The following is a 26,354-nucleotide window of genomic DNA, read 5'->3' as shown; positions in this document are numbered from 1 at the left end:
GGGAGTAATTCATTGTGGTGCCTGTGGCATCCTCCTATTGGAGCTTGGGTATCTTCCCAGTTGCCACATTCATTTGTGGCTGCTTGTATTTGTAGACTACTCAGAGCTAAGGTTATATAGTCTGAGCTCCTCTGAATGAAGAGTTTTGGGTCTACTTCTCCACTCCTTGCTATGGACTACTGTAAAGGAAGCCTGAGCAGATTGTTAAGGTTGGTGAGCCCCACCAACTATGTTGGAGCAGTTCTACAAATTCAGCCTCTTAAGGTACTTGTACTTATTATCAACATATAATGGGTTAAGGGACACACAGGCACATCTTGGATCTCATACAATAAGTATTTTAGGAGGAGAGCAGCCTACAATCTAGGTCTGAACCAGCAAAAATGAAAAAAAGATGGACATTTACCTTCAAGGTGTGACTCCTATCAGGGTGAATTGTGGAAACTGGTCAGATGGTGAGCATTTGACAGCCTACTCAGCCAGGCCGATTTCTCAAGGTGGTGCCACTGGTCAGTGGTTTCAATTCCCTAGGGTCTGCAGGGACTGCAGCAGTATGGGCCATTGTGCCAAGCAGCTCTGCTGACTTCAGCACAGCTGCAGCTTGTGTGGCCTCCAGTATAGCAACAGCAGCTGTCCAAAGGGCAGGTGGGCACAGTAGGCTGACAAGGATCAAAATGCAAGAGTACAGAGAGGGGGGTATCAGGCCCCTCAACTGCTGAAAAAGGGCTCCAGCCCAATTGGCACTTTTGGCCAAAAGACTGAAATAATACCCTTAGAACCAGGCACCTGCCTATTTATGGGAGGTTTTTTTCTAGAGGTGTTGAAATTCTGGGTGCTTTATCTAGAATTCACACAATAGTTGTAAATTTGCAATTCATTGTAGGAATTGAGGTGGTTCAGTAAAAAATTGACAAGAAAGTGTTGGCTTGTCATTTTAATCACCTACCTTACCCAATGTCTGTTAATTTTCGATATGGTGTCTAAGAAAGAGGTAAGGAATACTGCCTTCTTTACAATCTCTGTTAGCCCAGGGATGGCATTCCCCTCCCCATTTTTACCTGGTTTGCCACACGTCATTTGATGAGGCATCATGATTTTGCAAGGATGCGACGTGGGTGGATAGATTGTGAAATGGATGTTTCCATCAATACCATCTCATCTTGAGAATTTTTGCCTTTTGGGTTTCTTGTTTAATTACCACATTTTATGTGGAAAGAACAATTCTGATAGGATTCTCTGTAGCCCATATTTGAGAAATTTACAGCACAATCCTATCTTGCGCTGCAACAGAGAAGCCAGGAGGCTTGTGCTGTATCCAGTGTAAGATAGGGCACCAAAGTGGCTCAGCTGGAGGCAAGGGGAAACTCTTCCCCTGACCCATGGGTAAGCCACTGCAGCTCCTATGGGTCTCCTCGGACTTCTAACACCTCCTGAGGTGGTGCAAGTCCGAGGAGAGCGGAGCAGTTTGTAGTCGCTCCACGCTGCTCGGGAATGGGGCTTGGGATCTAGCATAAGAGCTGGGTCACAGCCCTGCCTCCCGCTCGCCCGCCCCTGGGACCGCCCTCTGCCCACCCTCCATCACAGAACGCCTCCCTCCCGCATCCTCCCCACTAATCCCAGAGCCTCGCGTTGGCCGAGGCAAGGCTCCCTCCCCATGTCTGCGCGAAGGCTGGATTCAGCCTATGCAGGCTGGCGTGCATCCTTGCGTCGGCTCAGCCAACTGAGGAAGAGGAGCAAACGTGCTTTATGGACCGTCCTGAGCTGGTCCAAGGGCGATTGCACCCTTAGTTGTATTCAGGAGTGGTGTAGCACAGGTCTACACATCATGGGCTATTACTGCAATAAATTTTTACTGATGAGCTCAGTGGGGTCTGACCAGTGTCAATGGCTATTAGATGGCCTCACCAAGGAACTGGGGATCCCTCTGGCTAAGGCTAAGCTTAAGGAACCTATTGTAAATCTCACTTCGCTGGATATTGAGTTGGATTAAACAATTTGCAGAGTTGGGTGGCTAGGCTAGGTGCCTTTTCAATCAGCAAGGAGGGAGCGAGGAGGAGCTAGCTAGGAGTATAAAGCTAGTGTCTGCCACCGCATGAGCCTCGCTGCAGAAGCGCGTGTGGCCTCTGGGAAACCAAGTGCCTCGGGAACAAAGTGCCAGATAAGGCACCGTGAGTTTAGCATCTGTGCCAGGAGAAGGAGAAGGCAAGTGGACCTCTGAGTTTTGGAGAAGGAGAAGGTAAGTGTACTCTTTCTAACTCTTTGTCTTCTAACCTTAGATCAATCTTAGATCAACACTGAAATTTAGCTTTACCTTTAGCTTAGCTTTACCTAAGTTAGCACCTAATCTAACCTGAGGGAGGGATTGTAAGGTCCAGCAACTTGGGGCACAGGAGCTAGGTGAGGGCTCCACACTTAAATACGTAAGTGTGTACAGAGGTCTACTCTGAGCAGGAGCAGACTCCTACTTGTGAGTAAGAGCCCAAGGTACAGCCACTTGGAAAAATAAATAAAACAGAGGAGGATAAAGTGGAAAGTTTTTCTACTTGGTTTAAATTAACCCTATACTTAACCCAAGTTAAACTTAATCTAAGTTAGAACATAATCTAAAGGCTCAGTAAATTAGGACACAGGATCTAGGTGAGAGCAATAAATAAATAAATAAATAAGTAAACAAATAAATAAATAAAGGTGCACACTTAATAAAAGCAGGATTTTAGCAGGGCTAAACAGGATTTAAACCTTAGTGTGTAAGTTCTATCAAGCCAAAAAACTCTTAAACCAGTGCAGTTTAAAATCAAATAAAAAACCAGCTTCAGGTTAAAAAACAGTCCAGCCACATAGAACTGAAGTAGGAGGTTAAGAACCTAGGAAGGGCCAGTTCCCACCCAGCTAGGGCAATTTAGCATAGCCATAGTCCTTTAGATCATAGCAAATGACCTTTAGGAGTTGATAAGAGCCCCATTAAGCAAATTCAAGCACCCCATTCAGGGAAATCTCACCTGGGAAGACCAGCCCCTTTTCAATCAGCAAGGAGGGAGGGAGGAGGAGCTAGCTAGGAGTATAAAGCTAGTGCCTGCCACTGTGTGAGCCTCTCTGCAGAAGCGCGCGTGGCCTCTGGGACACCCAGTGCCTCGGGAACAAAGTGCCAGGTAAGACGAGTTCAGCATCTGTGCGAGTTCAGTAGCAGGGCAAGGAAGCCAGGGCCCCAGATACCGCCCTTTCTCTTCCCTTGAGAAGAGGGCTGCTAACCAGTGTAGGGTTTTTAAGTACCCCTTAACAAAAACAAACAAAATAAAAAAAGCTATGCAGTCAGACAGTCAGCAGCAGGGTGGGGCTATCCAGTGTTTTGCATTGAGTGCAACATGTATGACGATATGCCTCTGGGGCATAAGTCATGGGTGTGTCCTCGGTGCAAGGAGCTCCAGGGACTCAGAGAACATGTCTGTTCACTTGACTTCCAACGAGCAACTTCCCTCAAATGAGGAGGCTGGTTAGAAGGAGGTTGAAAGGGAAGGTAAAAAGAGTGCATGGAGGCTGCTTAAAACAACAGTAATAGAGGCCCAGCGGAAGTGTATACCGCAAAGGAAGAAGGGCTCAACTAAGTCCAGGAGGGTGCCCGCATGACTAACCAGCCAAGTTAGAGAGGCCGTAAAGGGCAAGGAAGCTTCCTTCCATAAATGGAAGTCTTGCCCTAATGAGGAGAATAAAAAGGAACATAAACTGTGGCAAAAGAAATGTAAGAAGGTGATACGGGAGGCCAAGAGAGACTATGAGGAACGCATGGCCAGCAGCATTAAGGGGAATAATAAAAGCTTCTTCAAATATGTTAAAAGCAGGAAACCCACCAGAGAAGTGGTAGGCCCTCTGGATGGTGAGGGGGAGAAAGGGGAAATAAAAGGAGACTTAGCGATGGCAGAAAAATTGAATGAGTTCTTTGCATCTGTCTTCACGGCAGAAGACCTCGGGCAGATACCGCTGCCCGAACGGCCCCTCCTGACCAAGGAATTAAGTGAGATAGAGGTTAAAAGAGAAGATGTTTCAGACCTCATTGATAAATTAAAGATCAATAAGTCACAGGGCCAAGATGGCATCCACCCAAGAGTTGTTAAGGAATTGAAGAATGAAGTTGCAGATCTCTTGACTAAAATATGCAACTTGTCCCTCAAAACGGCCACGGTGCCAGAGGATTGGAGGATAGCAAATGTCATGCTGATCTTTAAAAAGGGAAAGAGGGGGGACCAGGGAAACTATAGGCCTGTCAGCCTAACATCTATACCGGGTAAGAGGGTGGAATGCCTCATCAAAGATAGAATCTCAAAACACACAGATGAACAAGCCTTGCTGAGGGAGAATCAGCATGGCTTCTGTAAGGGTAAGTCTTGCCTCACAAACCTTTTAGAATTCTTTGAAAAGGTCAACAGGCATGTGGATGTGGGAGAACCCGTGGACATTATATATCTGGACTTTCAGAAGGCATCTGACATTGTCCCTCACCAAAGGCTACTGAAAAAACTCCACAGTCAGGGAATTAGAGGGCAGGTCCTCTCCTGACCTGAGACCTGGCTGAAGACCAGGAAACAGAGAGTACATAAGAACAGCCCACTGGATCAGGCCAAGGGCCCATCTAGTCCAGCTTCCTGTATCTCACAGCGGCCCACCAAATGCCCCAGGGAGCACACCAGATACAAGAGACCTCATCCTGGTGCCCTCCCCTACATCTGGCATTCTGACTTAACCCATTCCTAAAATCAGGAGGTTACGCATACACATCATGGCTTGTACCCCATAATGGATTTTTCCTCCAGAAACTTGTCCAATCCCCTTTTAAAGGCGTCTAGGCTAGATGCCAGCACCACTTCCTGTGGCAAGGTGTTCCACAGACCGACCACACGCTGAGTAAAGAAATATTTTCTTTTGTCTGTCCTAACCCGCCCAACACTCAATTTGAGTGGATGTCCCCTGGTTCTGGTATTATGTGAGAGTGTAAAGAGCATCTCCGTATCCACTCTGTCCATTCCCTGCATAATTTTGTATGTCTCAATCATGTCCCCCCTCAAGCGTCTCTTTTCCAGGCTGAAGAGGCCCAAACGCCGTAGCCTTTCCTCATAAGGAAGGTGCCCCAGCCCCGTAATCATCTTAGTCGCTCTCTTTTGCACCTTTTCCATTTCCACTATGTCTTTTTTGAGATGTGGCGACCAGAACTGGACACAATACTCCAGGTGTGGCCTTACCATAGATTTGTACAACGGCATTATAATACTAGCCGTTTTGTTCTCAATACCCTTCCTAATGATCCCAAGCATAGAATTGGCCTTCTTCACTGCCGCCGCATATTGGGTCGACACTTTCATTGACCTGTCCACCACCACCCCAAGATCTCTCTCCTGATCTGTCACAGACAGCTCAGAACCCATCAGCCTAGATCTAAAGTTTTGATTTTTTTGCCCCAATGTGCATGACTTTACACTAACTGACATTGAAGCGCATCTGCCATTTTGCTGCCCATTCTGCCAGTCTGGAGAGATCCTTCTGGAGCTCCTCACAATCACTTCTGGTCTTTACCACTCGAAAAAGTTTGGTGTCGTCTGCAAACTTAGCCACTTCACTGCTCAACCCTGTCTCCAGGTCATTTATGAAGAGGTTGAAAAGCACCGGTCCCACTACAGATCCTTGGGGCACACCGCTTTTCACCTCTCTCCATTGTGAAAATTGCCCATTGACATCCACTCTCTGCTTCCTGGCCTCCAACCAGTTCTCAATCCACGAGAGGACCTGTCCTCTAATTCCCTGACTGTGGAGTTTTTTCAGTAGCCTTTGGTGAGGGACCATGTCAAACGCCTTCTGAAAGTCCAGATATATAATGTCCACGGGTTCTCCCGCATCCACATGCCTGCTGACCTTTTCAAAGAATTCTATAAGGTTCGTGAGGCAAGACTTACCCTTACAGAAGCCATGCTGACTCTCCCTCAGCAAGGCCTGTTCGTCTATGTGTTTTGAGATCCTATCTTTGATGAGGCATTCCACCATCTTACCCGGTATGGATGTTAGGCTGACCGGCCTATAGTTTCCAGGGTCCCCCCTCTTTCCCTTTTTAAAAATAGGCGTGACATTTGCTATCCTCCAATCTTCTGGCACCGTGGCCGTTTTGAGGGACAAGTTGCATACCTTAGTCAAGAGATCTGCAACTTCATTCTTCAATTCCTTAAGAACTCTTGGGTGGATGCCATCAGGGCCCGGTGACTTATTGATCTTTAATTTATCAATGAGGTCTGAAACATCTTCTCTTTTAACCTCTATCTGACTTAACTCCTCGGTCAGGAGGGGCCATTCGGGCAGCGGTATCTGCCCGAGGTCTTCTGCCGTGAAGACAGATGCAAAGAACTCATTTAATTTCTCTGCCATCTCTAAGTCTCCTTTTATCTCCCCTTTCCCTCCCTCACCATCCAGAGGGCCAACCGCTTCTCTGGCGGGTTTCCTGCTTCTAACATATTTGAAGAGTGGGTGTCAATGGGCAATTTTCACAATGGAGAGAAGTGAAAAGCAGTGTGCCCCAAGGATCTGTCCTGGGACCGGTGCTCTTCAACCTCTTCATAAATGACCTGGACACAGGGGTGAGCAGTGAGGTGGCTAAGTTTGCAGATGACACCAAACTTTTCCGAGTGGTGAAGACCAGACATGATTGTGAGGAGCTCCAGAAGGATCTCTCCAAACTGGCAGAATGGGCAGCAAAATGGCAGATGCATTTCAATATAAGTGTAAAGTCATGCACATTGGGGCAAAAAAATCAAAACTTCACATACTGTTATTATTAACAGTATTTATATACCGCTTTTCAACTAAAAGTTCACAAAGCGGTTTACAGAGAAAAATCAAATAACTAAATGGCTCCCTGTCCCAAAAGGGCTCACAATCTAAAATATAGGCACAATCTTCACATATAGGCTAATGGGTTCTGAGTTGTCTGTGACAGATCAGGAGAGAGCTCTTGGGGTGGTGGTGGACAAGTTGATGAAGTGTTGACCCAATGTGCAATGGCAGTAAAAAAGGCCTATTCTATGCTTGGGATCATTAGAAAAGGTATTGAGAACAAAATGGCTAATATTATAATGCTGTTGTACAAATCGATGGTAAGACTACACCTGGAGTATTGTGTCCAGTTCTGGTTGCCAAATCTCAAAAAGGATATAGTGGAAATGGAAAAGGTGCAAAAGAGAGCAACTAAGATGATTGCTGGGCTGGGGCACCTTCCTTATGAGGAAAGGCTACAGCGTTTGGGCCTCTTCAGACTAGAAAAGAGGCGCCTGAGGGGGGACATGATTGAGACATACAAAATTATGCATGGAAAGGATAAAGTGGCTAGAGAAATGCTCTTTACACTCTCACATAACACCAGAACCAGGGGACATCCACTAAAATTGAGTGTGGGGAGGACAGGCAAAAGAAAATACTACTTTACTCAGCATGTGGTTGGTCTGTGGAACTCCTTGCCATAGGATGTGGTGACGGCATCTGGCCTAGATGCCTTTAAAAGGGGATTGGACAAGTTTCTGGAGGAAAAATCCATTACGGGTTACACGCCATGATGTGTATGTGCAACCTCCTCATTTTAGAAATGGGCTATGCAAGGGAGGGCACCAGGATGCAGGCCTGTTGTTATCAGGTGTGCTCCCTGGGGCATTTGGTGGGGCCGCTGTGAGATACAGGAAGCTGGACTAGATGGGCCTATGGCCTGATCCAGTGGGGCTGTTCTTATGTTCTTAGGCTGTATAACTATTTGCTCACTAGGAAAGTGATGCTATTTCAACTACAGGGTAGTTGTTCAGGAGTAAATTTACTCCCTTAAAGGAGAATGGGTTCACTTTCCCCTCCCCAAAACAGTTTGAGTGTGGTAAAACCTAAGAACCTTAAGAGCCATTAAAAACATCCAAGTATGTTTTTAGAAAATAAGATGTTTCGATTAAGCACTTGAAATAGGTAAAATTGAATAAACTTAAATAAACTTAAACCAGGATGAAGAAATTTATAGGCAGAAAATGAAGTGTTTTGATTCTTCTGTAAAAGAAAGCTTTATGTTCCACAGACCTAAATTTTTTCACCCAACCTGAAACTGCAGAGTTTGACAAGCCAGGTGATGATTCCTTGCATTTAGATCATGCTCTAAATGGTGGCTGATCCATAGTATAAGCTCAGGATTTCCCCTGCTAATAGTCTAACCTGAATAATTAATTGGTGGGAGAAATAGCTTCTGCTTCAACAGTTCACTGCTGGAAAAAAATTCAGAAAATAAGACTGTCCCAAAATCTCTCCAAAGAAGTTTAAGTAGCACTGGCTGTGAAGCAGTGTGATGTATAGGAAGAAGATACTAAAACTCAGTAGAGAAGAATCCCCATGCTATCCCTGGCTGGAGGCACAAAGTGACGGTGTAGGCAAGAAGAAGCTGGAGATAATATGGTGGAGGTGCTGGGTTGCTATCTGAATAGGCATATTACAATTTGCACTCATGTCAGGGACTCATGCTGAGTACCCCATGTCAGTCAGTAGCCACGCAACTGTGCCTATGCTACCTTCAACTATACTTCCAAGGTGTGCTCTCTCTCTCATCCCAATAGTAAGGACAAGGAAAGCCCCCCCCATCACAGCAGTTTCTTCCAACCCATCACCAACCGCCACTGAATGCAAGATCAAAACAAAAATCAATATAAATTTTAATTAAGTGAAAGATAAAAGAAAAACATGGATTTGATTTGTTGCTGGAAAACTTGTTCATTCATCTCCAGTGTGTTTACAGCAGGGCTAACTCAGTAGATATCACTCATAATCCCTGTTAAAATGAGGGGGGAAGTCTATAGTAACAAAGGCACAACTGTAAACAAGATACTGATGGCAATCTTGGTCCAGATTCATCTGACTAATTTCACTGGCAATGAAACAAATGAAAGCAAGAATGCAGCCTACATCATCAAGCAGTATCCATTGAGGGCATTTAATAAAAAGAATTAGGGCTGTCTTACAAAGTTTGAAGTTGGAGAGACAATGCAACATTAATGACAACTTACAGAGTGATTTCTTTTACTGTGAGTCTGGTTTCAATTCTTTAAAATTTAATTTTATACAATTTTACATAATAAAAGAATAATATAATGGGCTAAAAATGAAATTCCAAGTACTGTATGATTTTGAAAGTTGACAACCCTAAATGTGATTGAAATGTAGCCTCTCTTGTTTTGGACAAATGGGAAAACAAAAATATATATCTGTACAGTTATTTCTGAAACTATTGAGCTGGAACCTATTTTCATGTGGCAGCTGCAGTGCAGACAATTTATCAATAAAATGATGCTGAATGTTAATCCCAGCTACATTTTAAGAACAATTGCAAGTTACTTACTTTACCTATCACCAGAATTAACAGAAATATTATGGGGAATAAAATAATTACATAGTACTACATCTGTAAAAGAACATACATATTTTCAAAAGCCAGTTTAAGACTTGTGCATGATGCTTAATTTCAGGGATGAAGGCATTAACAGCAAAAACAAACTAAGACAATTATCATACTACACATGATAATTTTACAATAAAATTCAACACACACACACCCCCATCCCAAACAGTTCAAATATATTAACTGAGAGGCCAGGTGCTTCTTTTGCTGTTCTTAAATGACACTTGGAGACTTTATGTTGTTGAGGCTTTAGCCTATATTTTTATTAGATCAGGGAAGAGTAAATATTTTAGACTGCTTTTTTAGTTGTTTTATATTTTAATTAAAATTACATATTTGATATTGTATGTCACTGTTGTTAACTGCTATAAGCTACCTTGTACCAGTTTTTAAGGAAAGACGGGATTAGAAATAGACTCAAAATATCTTTCTGGACAGTTGTAAAGTATTACATTTATTTAAAAGAATTTATTTAAAGAATTTATACCCCGCCTTTCCCATGCCAAAGCAAATGACTACTCTTAAGAGATACCTAAGAAGAAGAAAAAAGTAAACATTAGCTTAGATTTCTTCTGAGTGCATAATATTAAGATACAAAGTGCAGAACTATTGGGCACATACATTTGATGCAGGATCTAGCATTTTGCAAATTATATTAATTCATTTCTAGTGTACAAATAATAGATATACAAGTATTCCAAATAATTTGAAATGAGCCTAGAATTCCATGAGCAAAGTAGGTGCCTATCCAAATTGCTTCCTCAGAGGACATGTTTCTCTTGCCAGTGCTTCACTGTACTGATCCACATCATCAGCTATTTAATGAATACTTCTTTGCAGAGATATACCTGCTTAGTAGTTGTCACAAGATAAAGAATCACCTTACTGGATGAAAGTAAGGTCCAGCTAGAATTCTGTTTCCATCTAGATGGTAACAGAAGCACCTGATGAGGGCATGAAAGTGATGCTCATTTTTTGTCCTTCAAAATGCGTAATGAAGTGGTATAGGTAAAATGCAGGTACAAATAATTTACAATGGTTCATTTAGAATTTTGCAAACTGAACTCATATGTTCCAAAATCTCCATTAAAATTAACACACAATATATTTATTACACTTACACTCAGGTGTTTTTGCAATGTTACATAATAATAATGTATTTGCTTAAGATATTTATCATGCAAAATACACAGGGCTGGATTCAAAAAACCATGAGTGGAATAAAAAAGGTTGCTCATGCTGTTCTACACCTGCCTGAACAAACGTTTGCAAAACGCTGTAATACACCAGTCCTTGTACTCGCAGTTGTGCAGCAGGCTGCATAATACGATCCCTTCTTGCTTGCTATGCTCGAGCAGGAAGTACAAAACATTCCTTCTATGAGCAAAGTACACCCTCTGTGTCGAAGAACATCTTTGGACCCAATCAATTTTATTTTAAATCGTATTCTATTGTGGACAGAATGAAAACTAAACCAAATGTACAAACGTAATTAAAATCAGTTCAGAAAAAAATGATTTTGTGAATTAGCAACAGCTGGATAACAAAACATGTATTGCTAGAACTAAAATTGTTTTGCTACTTTAATGTACACAAATTTTATGTATGGCTAAATATTAAATATGTCTGAAGGAAAAAAATTATTAATCCATTTGGACATCTTTTAATTAAAACACAACATATTGATGGTTAGGTACCATATTGTAGCCGCATAAAAATTAAAATAGAGGATTTGATTATTAAAAAATGAAACAATACCCTTATAATTATTTATAATATCCTCTTCCGCAATCCATTGTGTGAACATTGGCTCTACAGAAATAATTTTATGTGGAAAACATTTTATTATATATACACAGTCTCTTCCCCCATACTTTGTAAGATAAAGAAACACAAATCCCAATAGAGAGGGATGTATGCTAAGCCTTGTATGTGCATCAGGATTTTTGAACAGTGTTCCCCCCCCCCTTCAAACAGCAGCTTCTTGAGCTACCTGACAAACCATAGTTAAAACTCATAGCAATTCAGCACTTCCCCCAACCTAAGGAGGAGCTGCAAGGAAAAAGTAAGAGGCAAAATATATGTATCCTTGAAAGGACTGTATGGATATCAGCCATATTCTTGTTACATGCTATGCTGAAAAAAATGGGTGTATATATGTGAATGAACAAATAAAAAACCTTAACCCACCATATCTTTTTCTCCAGTTTGCAAGCTGCCGCTCGTGAAAAGTATGGTGTAGATGGTAGGATGATACTGTACCTGATTAGCTCTGGAGGTGGTCATGGGATCAGATGGAGAGGACTTGGTGGTAGTTGGGGATGATGGCAATGTCTGGGAACAAAGCAGTTCAGGAGCAAATCAACCTCAACAAACCTTAGACTGAACAGTCAAAAAAATTAAACAAATGTAATGTAATAAAAAATTAAACAGAAAAAGCCTGAGACCTAATTTTTCTCTTCTTCTCATTGGAACTTAATGGAATTTAATGCCAATCAAGCAAATAACGAATGCATGTACGTATGCATGCATATGCATGTAAAAATAAATCCATGGCTTAAAATTAAGATGGTGAATTCACAAAATAATAAAAATATGCTGACCATATGAATATTTTCTTTCCCATACTTACTTCTTGGGGAAAGTAAAGAGTAGTAAAAGCAAACACAAATTCCAACAAGTTCAATGAGCAGATGTACCATTTAATCACCATTCTGACAAAAAGACGGTAGGTGCTTGGAAGATACAATTTAGTGTATTATGGTATAACTTCTGTCCCTCTCCTCATTGCATCTTGATTTTGTCCTACAGAGTTGACTTCATACACATTTAACAATTCATAATGCAACTATATTAAAACAATCAAATATCTATTAAAATATTTAGTAATGTTTTAAGTAAAGGGTTTAGTAAAAATGTTAACAATCGTATTATAGATAAACTACAATAAAAATAGCACAACAGAATTACAGAAATATAGGTAGTATAAATATTTAAAATAAATAATCTAGGAAAAGCAAATGTTGCAGCATTAGTTTTTGTACAAAACAAAATACATTCCCCCCAACACTTTCTAATGAACAAGCATTGATATATTTGCAATAGGTTTCAAACATGATCCAATCACAGGTTCTTTATAACTAATGAGAAAGTCATATTTCAACTTGTCATATTAATCTAATTGAATATATTAAAATAACTGAATCATTACAATATTAATGCAAATAAAAAATCTAAGCGTTTTATCACAAAGTTATATATGCCGAGAGTAAAATCTCCTTCCAGAAATGTAGAGAGGTAATTCACCCATGTGAGAAGCAACATGCAAATGTTACAGTTCCTCTGCAAGCTTTCCACCTTGTGGAAATATTTTTGAGATTCTATCCAAAACACTCTTCTAGGAGGCAGCCCTGAGACACTGGTGTTTGACCCAATTCCCTATTTAAATTTCAGTTATTGAGAATAACTGAACTATGTGCAATACCCAAAGTCAACTCCTTCTAGAGAGCAGAATCATCAGGAAACAATCGAGGAATACAATTAAAGTAAAAAAGTGAACACCTTTTTACAGAATGTTGTCTATGAAGTGGAACTACTCTTAGATTGTAAAGCGAGTTGCAGCTGTATGTGAGAGGATGAAATTGTGCTAAATTTCTCCTACATTGTAACACCATTGAATTATTCAGTGAATAATCACAGCCATCCCTATCTGATCAGGGATCATATCTTACAAACCACTAACACTTTACCTGAGTCTTTTTAGATAGAAAAATGCTTCTGTGTTCAGAATGTATCTTTTTCACTACCGATTAACCAAGAAAATGGCTCCCACTAAGTTCAGGATTAACATTTTAGGGAAGGGCTAATCAAAGAATCTAAATGCCAGTGTTGTAATGTGTTGAATGCAACACTTAAGCTTATGTTGTGGTATTGTTTAGAAAAATGATTTTTTGGGAAGGTTATCTAGCATATTAATGTTGTATTGCAACAATCATTGATATCTATGGATACATATGTTCTTTTGAATTACCTACCTCTAGTGTGGAAGCTGGCAGTGGAACAGCTTAAACTGACTCTCACTGCCCTTATTGCTAAGAGACTTGTAACAAACCACTGGAAGGACAAATGTCCTTCTGTTATAACTCAATGCACTGAGGACCTTTTAATGCTATCGTTTGAATGAATGGCTTACAGACAACAATGACGAATGGACGTATGGATTTGTGGATTTGTGTTTCTAGATATATATGCATAGAGTATTTTGTTTATGGATTCAAATTTATAGTGAAGATTGCTATAGGTGTTTATTTGTAGTTTTGTTACACTGCTCACTCACTGCTACACTCACTCACACTGCTAACTTTGTGAGAGTGCATATAATTTTTTCCACTCCTTTTCTTTTTTCTCAATTTTACTTTCAATTAAGTGCATTTTTAGATTTCCCACTAATATTGAGTAAAAAGATTCAGGAATAGCATTTAACAAAAACAGAGTAGCATTTCTGGATAGCTGCTTTGAATGAGCAGACTAATACACTTTAAAAAAAACAAAACTAACCAGTTATATGTTTAAAAGGATGGCTAAGTGATAAATACCCACAGGTGGAAGATTTCATGTTTGGATAGGGGGAAAAGGAGCTTTTATCAGGACAGTTTTTCCACAGACATTTATATAAGACAACAATTTAAAAAACCTCCACCATGCATCATTATATGACACAACTATACAAGTCTATACAATATTCTCTTCTTTTGAAGTATGTTGGGTCAGAGAAGCAGTTTATTTAAAATATTTATATCCCACAACCTTTCAGCCCACTTAAAGGACCATCAGGGTGGTTAACAACAAAAAGGCAAAAACCAAATCAGTAATTCAAAGTCAGAAGCAAAAACAAAAACTACAGTGAACAGAACAGAACTATAAGTATGAACCTGTGCATGCCTACTCAAAAGTAATTTTAATGGGCTTACTTCCAAATAACTGTTCTCTAAAAATCCAGTTTTGGAAACACAAAACTTAGCAGTTATCAAATCATGTTCCTAGTACCAATGTTTTAGCTAACCCAGCCATTTTCAACCACTGTGCCGTGGCACACTGGTGTGCTGCAGAGGGTCTGCACGTGTGCCACAAGAATTTGGGGGAGGATCATTTGTTAGTAGGGCCACTGGGGGATGTGAGCTCCTGCTGTCAGTGTGGTGTGCCTTGTCAATTGTCAAAAAACTGACAATTTTAGTGCTTTGTCAGTGTGCCATGAGATGAAAGGTTGAAAATCACTGAGCTGACCTAATAAAGGAGTTAATCTGAATCAGGTTCTCAGGGCTTTGAACCAGAGTACAGGCATGTCCTTGTATCCATGGGGTTTTGTTCCAGAACCTCCCATGGTTACCTGAAACCGAAGATACCAGGGACAACCCACCTCCACCCTCTGGCAAGTGCAGGAATAGCAAACTTCATTGACTTCTGTTTTGTCTTAGACCATGAGCAAGGATCTCAACCAAACTAAAATTCTTAACACACAGTAAAATTTATGACCTAGGGCCATAGCAATCTTGCTAGAATCCTTAGTGTTCCTGCTAGAATCCTTAACAAGAAGACTAAGACTTTGCACCCCTTGTCTCCCAGGAACAACACTGTACAAAGAAAAGTTGAACCCAACCCCCAACACTGGCCAGGGAAGGAGCAGCTGTAAGGAGCATGCTTCCCCACTCCATAGCAAAAAATGAACAAACAGCATCAACTGCCAGTCACCCAGAAGCAAAGAGAACTCTCTGGTCTCTGCCACTGTCCAGAGCACTATGGGCTGTTAAGTTGTGGTTTTTGCTTTTGTTTTGTTTATTATTACTGCGATTCACTATAATCTACCTGGAGGACCATTCAGTTGAAAAGGTATAAAATCTTGAATAAAGTGTGAAGCTGCTTATAGAAGGAAAGGTTTTAAGATTCAATTCTCTTTCAATTTTCCTGTAATAATGCTTACACAAATTAGAGAATGACTGAAATGGAAATATGATTGCAGTGATCTTCAATGCTGCCCCCTCCTTGCTGGAGTCTAAGAGTGACCAGAGAATTCCCTCCCCAGATGTTTCAGGAGAGTAAACAATGTGAAGCTTTAGATTTTCAGTCAACTTTGAGGCAGCAGCAAGTTTTTCAAAAGCCACCAGATAAATCTGCAGGACCACTGAGAAGATGAGGTCCTCTGGAACATGCCTGGGTAGCCCTGACTAACACCACCATTGGCTTTGCATAGATTATTAGGGTCATGCTGGGGCTGCAACCATATTTTCAAGTAAGGGGAAAAAACAAAACAGAACCCCGAGATTAAATTGGCTCGCTTGAGCATGCTTGAGCCAATCAGAAATATACTGGAACAGAGTGAGTAACCATCTGAATAGCGAGGTGTGGGTCCAGGCCTCTCTCTAGAACAGGGGTCTTCTGCAGGGGTCAAAACTAGGTCTTGCCGTTTGACAGAGAGATTTGTGCTTTCCTATGTCATATGCTCTTTCATATCCAGAGTTCCTTGACCCAGAGCTTCCTGTGCACAGGCAGGGACAGAATATCAGCATAATAAGGGGAACTGTCAAAGACACTGGAGCCAGTATTACCAGTAGGTTCTACAAGCTTAAAATATGCATCTAGTATGCTCTCTCTCTCTCTCTCTCTCTCTCTCTCACACACACACAAACTCACTCACTCTCACTCTCCCACCTCATACTGCAATAATAAAATACATTTCAGTAAAAAATATCCCTTTGAATGTTTTTGCATACTGCCTGTGCCTATGAAAGAAGCTAAGTTTCAGCAAACTGGCACTCAAAAAATTCCAGGTGCTTAATAGAGCAAAAACAGTTAAAGCATCTACATGTTTTGTCTATAAGCACGAGAATTTGCAAGATAAATTGATTTTGGGGAAGTAAGTCAAAATTTTGCAAACAAAGAATCATCCAAATTTAAGCTTTAAATTGAAATGGTCTATTTAAACATGTTTCTCCATTGGTTCATTGCTCCATTGGTTCATTAGAATAAAAATCAAATCATCAACAGAGCCTCTATTAGGCTCAAAACAGATACATTTCTTTAACGACTCATGATATTATATGTACAGGATGGGAAAGTGGTATATGTGTGGGAGGGGGCTTGCTTGCGTACATTTGGGCCCCTCATAGATGCTTGAGCCCTGACAGTATGCTAAAAAACCATCTGTTTCTTGCAAGCCCTTATTCGATGCCTGAGCTGTCATCTAATCATCCTACCTCCTGAAGGTCAGAACAAAATGCTCACAACACCATAAAGTCTGTGAAGAAATTGAAAGTTTGGTTTGACTGGAAAAACTTCACTTAGACTTCATCTCCACAGAGGTCCTGTGTTCTTTTGAAAGTAGTAGCGATAGGGGGAGACTGAGGATTCAGAATCTGAAAAGGAGCCATAAACTCTGGCAGGAAAGAAACAAGAACTGACTGATGGCAGGATAGATGCATGGTCAAGAGACTTAAAGGACTGTCAGTGGATCAAAAATAAGGAGTCCAAGATAAGCATTTGGGGAGGAGGTAGAAGACTAAAAGAAAAAATGCTGGAGAGTACCTTGAGTTACAGAGAAAAGGGGCTAAGTAGAAAACAAGGATCTGTGAATAAAAAGCTATGCAGTAGGACTTCAGCATTTTTGCCAGTGGGCAGACAGAGTGGGCACTGGAAACTGAAACAAAATGCCATGGTTCTAAGGAAACTATGAGACCAGAGTGGTGGTTTTAGGACTGAATACTTTTAAAAGGTACATTTCCAGTTTAAATTACCTTACCCTCATAATAATCTCATCAGCTATACTAGGCGGAGACATCATAATTTTTTCCAAGGTCACTCAGTAAATTTTGTAGATAAAGGAATTTGAATTCAGCCATCCAACGCACCACATTCATTCTGCAGAACAGAAATGGCACTACTGTTAATGCAATCTTAATTCACAAGGGCCTTTGAGCCACTGATTCACTATGCCATGTTATTGATTCATGTTCAGTTTATTAATCCAACATCTTTTTTTTTTTTCCTGAAGTTCTGCTGCTTATACTATGTTATATATATTTATTCTTCTTTCAAATGAAATTCTGGTTCATAAGCTTGCGATTCCATAAAAGGATACAGTCTACGCAGAAAATACTCAAAAAACTGCATTCCCCATTTATTAGATCACTTTATCAAAACAGGGAAATGAGATTGTTGTGCCATAATTTCTTTTTTATATTGACTTTGATCTCAAGGAGCTCCTGATTTAGTCCATTACTTCTTCCTGTACTCCCCTATAACAATGCCACCTGGTTCTAGAAGACCCCTCACCCCAACCCCCAGTCTTCAGCAAGAGAGTTACTCATGAAAGTTAGGGTTCAAACCATTCCAGTGTCCTCTGGATGCTTAGAAAAAATTAGTATACTAGAATGTCTAGCAACAGAAATAATATTAAAGAACCTAAAATTCCTTCACCTTTAAAAGAAAGGCATAAGATTTTTGGTTCTCTAAAGCTGCAATCCTATCAACAGTTACCAGGGAGTAAGGCCTATTGACTATAATGGGACTTACTTCTGAGTAGACATGCCTAGAATTGGTCTCTTAGTATTCAAAACCACACCTATTGCAAAAGATACTTTTGCCTAGGTTACAACTCTCCATGGAGCTGTCTCTGGCATGGAGAAACTAGTTTAAGTGCTTTAGCATGTACTGATATTCTTTAAACTGACCGTCTTGATGAGAGCAAAAGGAAAAATCCAAGAACTGTGGACCTGACCGAGCACAAAATTCTACTGGGGTGCCACCAATTGTAAATTTAAAGGCTGAAGATATATAACATTAAGGTGCACTAAATTTAGACTCATTTTAAAAAAGCCCTCACTGAGATTGTGACAGACTTGAACAGAAAAGTATTTCATTGATGTGATGACAAATTTTTAATACAAGCAAGAACAGCAACTGAAAATACAGACACTGCTTGTGAATGAGATACTTATAAAATAAAGTGAACACTTGTCAATTCAACTTCTGTCAGTGAAAATCTAAGCAACTCAAAAGTCTGCCTTGAGCAAAAGAAATTGGCCCAACAGTGTAAGTAGTTTGCATCCTCTAGATTAGCATGGCAACAGTTATCAACATGACCTGCCTTTTGAAGTAACCACGATTTGTATAGTTGTTGACATGTTCTTTACTAAACATGAAAAGCCCATGAAAATGTGAGATCTTAAAGGTTTCCAAAGAGTTTCAATAGAACAAGGTTGGGCTGATAAATTAAGTGAAGCGTACATTAGTTCTTGGTATGTGAATCGCTAAACTTAGAAAAAAAAATTATCTAAAGCAATCTTAACCCTGGGTTTCTTATCATGGTTCAAATGTATCCTGCAGTGTTGTCTGAATGGCCATGTGATATTTCAGAGCTTCCCCTTGCCTCCTTAATCTAATGAAAGATGTATGTTTAATGATGTTGGGGTCTCCTGTATACCCACTGATATGCCCTAAGCAGAAAAACTTTGAACGTAAGTTAATAGGGGTAATAGTGATAGCCAGTGCTTTTTTTGTGAAAAAAAAGGTGCAGGAACTCACAACTTGTTAATCTTTTATTTATTTATTTATTAACCATTTTTTATTGGAGAAATAAAATATTTTTTATGTGCTTCCCCCCTAAAGATGAACTTACTTCTGAGTAGACATGCATAGGATTGGGCTGTCAATCTCCACATACCCTTCCCCTTAGCTTCTTTTTCTACACATGGGGAAAAATACTGTACAGGTGCACTTGTAGCGTGTAGTATGTAGTGTGGCACTACTTTGAGGAGAGGAAGCAGTGAATGGATTCCAAAAAATGGCTTACATGAGTTCCATGTAGCAAAATTACTCTAAGCAACTGTGGGAGTAAGAACAAAAAAGGAATTCTTACATGAGAGGGGTCCTTAGGTGCACATAGAAACAGCTATTTTTGCAAACAAGCGATTAAATATGGTTTAATTCAGATATCAGAATACTCTTTGGGAAGGCGCTTGGCATGCAATTGTTTGTTCTCTGCTGCCCTGAGCAGCTGCTTTGCACTGCTGGAGAGGAGCTACAAACACTGGCTGGCGGAGGGCATGCTTGAGGGGGAAGGATGAGGAAGATCTCTGGCAAGGCTGGACAGCATGTTGTACACACGTAGAATCCCTTTCCACCTGCCCTTAGCATATGAAAACGGGTGCAGATATATATCTCTGCCAGGATTAAGAGCCCAATCCTAGGTATGTCTACTCTGAAGTAAATCTCATTCTAGTCAATGGAGCTTACTCCCAGAAAAGTGCCTAGGATTGCAACCTAAGAGCCCAATCCTATGCATGTCTATTCAGAAGTCCACTTTAGTCAATGGGGCTTACTGTGGATAGGATGACAGCCTTAGAGTCCAATCTTGTGCCTGTCTACTCTGCTTCTGTTTTGCTCCCCCCCTCCTGGAATACCTCCGAAGGGGAGGGGCCCCTGCAAAAAGGTGCCGGAACTCCGTCCCCCCGCGTTCCATTAGAAAAAAAGCCCTGGTGATAGCATAACATGCTTTATCATGTTTCAGTTACTCCTGCCTATAGGTATTTAGACCAGAACCTGTTTACATTTCTTGTGATAAAAGAGGATGATGAGAAATTTACTCATTTTCAAAATAGACAAATTGTTCACTTGTCTTAATATCAGTATAAACCTGCAGTTCTCAAACTGTGCGCAGAAACGCTCTGGGATGCTGCAGCAAACTCAAAGGGGCGTCACAGTGCCACAGGATAATTTAAAGGCGTCACAGGATATTTAAAGGGAAGCACAGCAAGGAGTACAACTGGCGTAGGGATGCTGTGAAAAGAGAAGTTTGGGAACCACTTCTTGTAGGGGTCAGTTGTATCCTTCATTCTGATAAAATCTATTTACAGTTATTTTTTCCCCCAGTTAGGACCACCCTTGTGAAACAAAAGGATAAGTTGTTTGCCTATAACTATAGTTGTTTTGTGATCCCATATGAAGACAAACAATGAGTTGTGCATATACACAGAACTGACCACAGAAGTTTCCAGAGCTCTAACATTAGTTCCTGTTCTCCAATGTGGGAAGCTGTGTGCATGTAAAGTGCCTTGAGGAACAAAGGAATAACCAACCCCTCCATTTTGTTGAAGACTACTCTCCAAGTTCAAATTGTAACATTGAAGAGTGATCCAACAATTGGACTGTGTCTACAGATAGGATGGTCGGGTAGGTCTTATGTCTGCACAGAAAGCTACTAAAAAACCAGTTAAAAGTTAGCTACTTGTCTCTCACAGTCTCATGCATTCACACATAATGGATATTAGCTAACATCCCCTTTATCTGGAGGAGGGTGCAGACTGATCAACCTGGTATGCAGGGCATAGTGCTTGATAAAGGCTGATATAATGATTTTCCTGAGAGGAACACCTCTCAGACCTGTAGTGAAGAATGAAGCTACTCTGGGAACAGTGTGTTCTGAGGAGGTTGGTGACTCCATCTTGGGTAACTGAAAAGCCAGGGAGATAGTCTTATCCACCCAGTAAGCCAGACACTAGGTAGAAACATTTTTGCTGTTGTCAGGTCCTGTTACCAGATAACAAGCTTATTGTCTGTCCAGAATGATGCAGTTCTATAAGGAACTAGCTTGCTTCACATACAAAGTGCACAGAACACTTTCTCCCCCTAAGGCTGGATTTTGAAAGACCAATACAGAGTAGAAAACCCTTCAAAAAAGGCAGGAAAGCTCTGTGCATTTTAAAAGGTACCCAACAGTGCTAGAAGATTTATGTGCTTTCTTTTGTGTGGTGACCATGCCTTTCTTTTGTGTGGTGGCCAGTGTCTGTTGATTCTGAGGGAGCTGCAGTAAGCTTCACATAACCACAGTGATGTGTGAATTTCCTATACAGCAGTGTTTCTCAAACTGTGGGTTGGGACCCACAAGGTGGGTTGCGAGTCATTTCAATATTTTATTTTTAATAGATTAGACTTGATGCTACCATGATATGTGACTGCAGTTGAGGAAATGTTACAGATCTGTACTTTTAACAGGCTATGTGTATTCTTTTAACAATGATAGTCAATGGGACTTACTCCTGGATAAGTGTGGGTATGATTGCAGCCTAGGATTGTTAAAAATGTTCCTGCTTGATGATGTTACTTCCAGTCATGACATCACTTCCGGTGGACCCTGACAGATTCTCATTCTAAAAAGTGGGTCCTGGTGCTAAATGTGTGAGAACTACTGCTATACAGTATATCTGGAAGGGCATTCTCTCAAAGAGATTAGTTAGGAGAGCCAACAACAAAGGGACTATACAATTTGATATGAAATGATTAGTAGTCTGCACTGACCATGCACCTGAGGCTTGACTATGACCAGGAATAATCTTTATAGAGCAGGGGTCTCCAAACTTTTTGACCAGTGAGCCACATCAAATATCTGGTACAGTGTTGGGGGCCGGAAAGAAAATTTAAATAAAAAAATTATATAAATAAATTAGAGATGGAAATTAGTGAATGAATGGGCTCTCTGGCCCTTAGAATACCCTCCGGACGCAGCCACAGCATAGTTCCAGTCATGTTTGGCCAAGTGGACAGAGGCTTTCAGGGGACAAGAGGTTGGTTGCGGGCTGGATAGAAGCTTGCCGTGGGCCGCATCTGGTCCCCAGGCTGGGGTTTTGAGACCCCTGTTATAGAGACATCATGAGTAAATGGACGAATGAAATGACTATTGAGATAGATGTCATGCGACCTACTGGATCAGATGTGCAGGCTGGGACAGTGAATTTTGGGAATTCCAGAGGAGCATCATTATTTGCTTCTGGGAGTCAGGCACATTTATGTGTAGGATCAACTCTTACAAAGTGGATATACTTAGCTGGTTCCATCTGAGACTTCTTGTGGTCAAATTTCTTGGTCTGGGTGAAAGGACTGACACCCTGTAGGTTTAGAAGGGGATGCAGGCCACCATCTTTCTTCAGTACCATGAAAAATCTCAATGACATTAACTGAGCGGCACAGTCTTGATGCTTCTTTCCAAGAAGGAGCATCTGTTTTGTCTAGCAGAGGCTGGAACAGTTGGGTGACCCAGAACACCATGTAGAGTCACCCACTGGTTTGATGCAACAGACCCCCAAATTGTCTTAATTACATTCAGAAATGTTACAGATGTAGCAATGTTGATGTTGGGGTCACTGGAAATTACACTATAAAACGTATCCCTAGACATTGTGGGGGAACTGCAGAGGAACAGAGTCAAAGACTTTTCTTGTTAGTCTCCAGGTTCTTTGGAGGTTGTTTTGGATGGTGTTTGGAGGTTTTAGTTTTGGAACTTTGGAAGGTGTTTTTGGAAATACATGATTATGGCCTTCTTTCCTGCAGGTGTATTTCATTAGAGTAGTATGCCCTGTCTGGGTAGGTTATGTTGTTTTGAAAGCAAAGAAGTTGCCCTTTTCTTGTCTCTTGTGTCAGTCTGAAAATCATCATCTTGGTCTTCTTCAGCTGTAACATCCTTGCAAATCACACAATGAGCATTAGTTGGTTTGCTGTTTAAGAACCTTCTATAACCTGCAGTTGACTGATCCACTGGCTTTTTCTGAAGCACTGTCCTCTCCTTTTTCCTCAGTCATATGCAGATGATGGTGGTTTCCACCTTCAGTGGTTCCCTATATTCCATCTCTGGACATGTTTGTTCCACTCTCCCAATGATCTGCCTGCCCCTCCCCATCTCTATCCAATTTATTTGTTCATTCTCTTCTGCTATCAAAATATATATGGAAAAGAACTGAAGTAGTGGCTGACTACATCCATTACAAATTTATTTTCTTCTCAGTCTTAGGGCTGAACAACCCCTGCCATGCCCCCTTGACCCCATTTCTTTCCAACTTCTGATTACCACTCTTTTCTACAGTTGTTCTACCCATCCATCACAACATCAACCCGCTCCTCCCCTGCTGCATTCAAATGTGATGTTCACAAGAAACCATTCCTCAATAGTTCTGTTCCCCCACTCCTGCTACCACCCTGTCTCCCTTCTACTTTTTGCCTCTCAACTACTAGTGTGCTTCAACTCTCTCCTGCTTCTGACCTGACAACTTCTTTTTTGCCCTCCTTGCACTCCATATGAACTTTCACAATAAAGACCAATGATCTTACTAAGAAATCAAGAAGTCTCTATATAAGGTAGATATTCACCCACAGCACAAGAAATTTCTGCCAATAAATCAAGTTTAGAACATCACCTTGCCTTATGTCTGAGGTCACTCAGGGGTCAGGGTTTTTCAAGCAACTGTGGTAATGAAGAAGCAATGCAGAGATAATTAGAGGGCTGTTAATCTCCATGGTAACCTCCCTGGCAAGCTCTAGCCAAAGCTAACCTTTTATTCTCTCTAAGAAAAGGGCTACATGCTTCCATTTAAATCAAGCAAGCCTCATTCTCTTAGCAGACCCTGCTCCAGCCTTGTTCCATTTTGCAAATGATTGGCAGAGGTCTGGTTTTTTTTTTTTTAAACACTAGATGTAATCCTTGTTTCCATTTGAAACAAAACAGTGGAAAGGCATAGTCTTCAGTTCTTCAAACAGATAAAAAGAGAAAAGGTTACAAATCAGTGCACCATTACTTAACACCACCAACCATGGAAAGCAATGGTCTACTTCTGAGTAAATAGGGTTGCCACTATGTGCAGCTGCACTTGCTTAGTCATTCCTTGCTGCTTGTCTCTCTACTGTGAATTGAATTATTGCATACTCCCAGTTATGTGTTGTATGTTGTATGTTACATGTAGAGCCTCTGGCTTAAATAAATAAAAAGATTTTCATTTCCAGCAAAACTAATTGGGTAGACACCAGAAAGCCCTTTGCACAACACAATGCAATTCTGTTCATACAAAGAGTGTCTAACTAATTCTGCCAATCTCTTTTCCCTGCTACAGCTCTTTGCACTAAATTCCAGGGTCCTTTTTCCCCTAATACCACCACTTTGCTGCAGACTACTGAAAAAGCTGGTAACAGAAAAGCCCAGCTGTACAAGCAGAATTCCATTTGCACCTGTGTTATAAAGTATAAAGAAAAAAATAATCTCCAAGTATTGCCCCCCAAGAGTGATCTATAGAAAAGTCAATTTTATGGCAATTCCAAGAACAGAACAATTTAGACTGAGCAAAGATTGTAAGATTCAAAAGTCAGCCTATTCCCAGCCAACTGTCATGTCAAACATATCAATCAAGGCAAGAGGGATTCTTACAGCCCAATCCTAAATTGCACTGCCTGCACTGCATCCAATGCTGCTTAGGAGGCAGCTGGAAGACTCCTCCGGGTAAGGTGTGCAGGGATGGGATGTAGAACCGGCAGGCATGGGCATGCTAGCCAGACTGGATCTCAAACAACTACAAAGACAGGTTTGTGTCACTGAGTCGGTGTGGGGGCGGCCACCCAGCTCAAGTGCACGTTAGGATTGAGCTGTTAGTTGAATCCAGTATCTGGCCACCAAATTATCACTGGTTAAAATGAAGAAAGTGGTGAGGAAAAAAGTGCCACTGCTATCAAATATCACTTTCAAAGAAAAAGAATTGTAGTCAAATAATTCTGATTTTTTTTCTTTGATGAATATGCAGTCACATTTATAGATGACCAACTAGCTACAACATGAGGAATGAGGGCAACACAGTACCAGTCTTCATGGAAGGCACCACAGTGCAGTCAACTTGAACATACGTAGTATTTTTGAAAAATAAAATAAATTCAAGAGTTAAAATACCAAGAGATGATGAACAAATTCCATCTTAAAAAGCAAGAAACTGTCCCAAGGAGATCCAATTAGAACTTTACCCAAGGAACAGAATGAAAACTGCTCATAACTTGAGGTGTTTGCTTCTGGTGAGTAAAACAGGATTACAGCCTAAGTCTTACAGAACACAATGGGTTTACTTCTGAGTAAAGTAAATAACACCATTTTTAAATATTACTACTAATAACTCAATTAAAACAAAGCTAGTACCCAGAATGAGAAACCAGAAAAATAAGCTCAGATTCTTCCTTCTCTATAGGTCACACACATTACATTAATAAGATGTTAGAATTATCAACCCAAATGACTTTTGTAATAAAGCAGCCTACTATTGTGACAGAATTTTATGACTTTATCAAATGTCATATGTGAAATATGAATCATCCAATAAATTCTTGTATACCCCAACTGACAACTAATTTTTGAAAAGTCTTCACCCACTGACTCACTCCCACAAAGCTGGCTTTTTAAATTTAGACTGGCTTTTTGAAATTAAGTGGGGGTTGGGGTGGGTGTGTTCACTTTCACTGCCTATTCCTTTTATGATAGTTTACAGCTGTTGCTTGACTGTTTTATTTGCAGTTCCTTGATCGAGTAGTACTTATCCTCTGCCTTGATGTGTTATTATGCTATTATGGGGTTCAGTTCATTGAGCTGGGTCTATGTGCGGGTCATTTTTTCTTATTGTTGTATTGTTTTAAAATTTTATTTTAATATTTACATATTATACGACTTTAGTACAGGTTGGCCCCCATATCCACAGATCCTGTATCTGCAGTTTCACTTATCTGCGGATATGGAACATCCCCACCACTGCATGGCCATTACCTTTGTTTTTGCATGGTTGTGACAGCAGCGCAGGTGTTTTTTTCCCTATAACTTGCTTTTGTTTAAACTGAAGATGCAATGTGCAGCCTGGCCACTAGAGAGAGTCCAATGGCCTATACATTGGGTCTGGAGTTTAAGGAAGTGAAAACAAGTTAAAGAAACACCTGCACTGCAATTGTGTCCTGCAAAAACAAAGGTAATGGCAGTGGGGGGGGGGCTTATCTACGGAGAGGGGACCCCCCACAACTCATGAGAGGCCATTACCTTTGTTTTTGTTTTGGCAAGCATGGGTATTTC

General features: G+C 40.8%; 1 protein-coding gene across 2 annotated transcripts in view; it reads right to left on the bottom strand.

Moving 5' to 3' along the window:
• Nucleotides 1-26,354, bottom strand: part of NOVA1 (NOVA alternative splicing regulator 1) — a 185,601-nt gene that overhangs the window by 26,873 nt on the left and 132,374 nt on the right. The window contains exon 4 of one of the 2 annotated variants that reach the window (XM_066635025.1): nucleotides 11,711-11,782. The exons of the other annotated variant lie outside the window; for it this stretch is intronic. Within the exon in view, the coding sequence (XP_066491122.1) occupies nucleotides 11,711-11,782 (72 nt within the window). The remainder of the gene's footprint in view (nucleotides 1-11,710; nucleotides 11,783-26,354) is intronic. 2 annotated transcript variants of the gene reach the window in all.

The sequence above is a fragment of the Tiliqua scincoides genome, chromosome 1, assembly GCF_035046505.1.
Source record: "Tiliqua scincoides isolate rTilSci1 chromosome 1, rTilSci1.hap2, whole genome shotgun sequence".
NCBI classification, from domain to species: domain Eukaryota; kingdom Metazoa; phylum Chordata; class Lepidosauria; order Squamata; family Scincidae; genus Tiliqua; species Tiliqua scincoides.
Note: the sequence above shows the minus strand (reverse complement) of the source record. Positions and strands in the feature narration are given on the sequence as shown.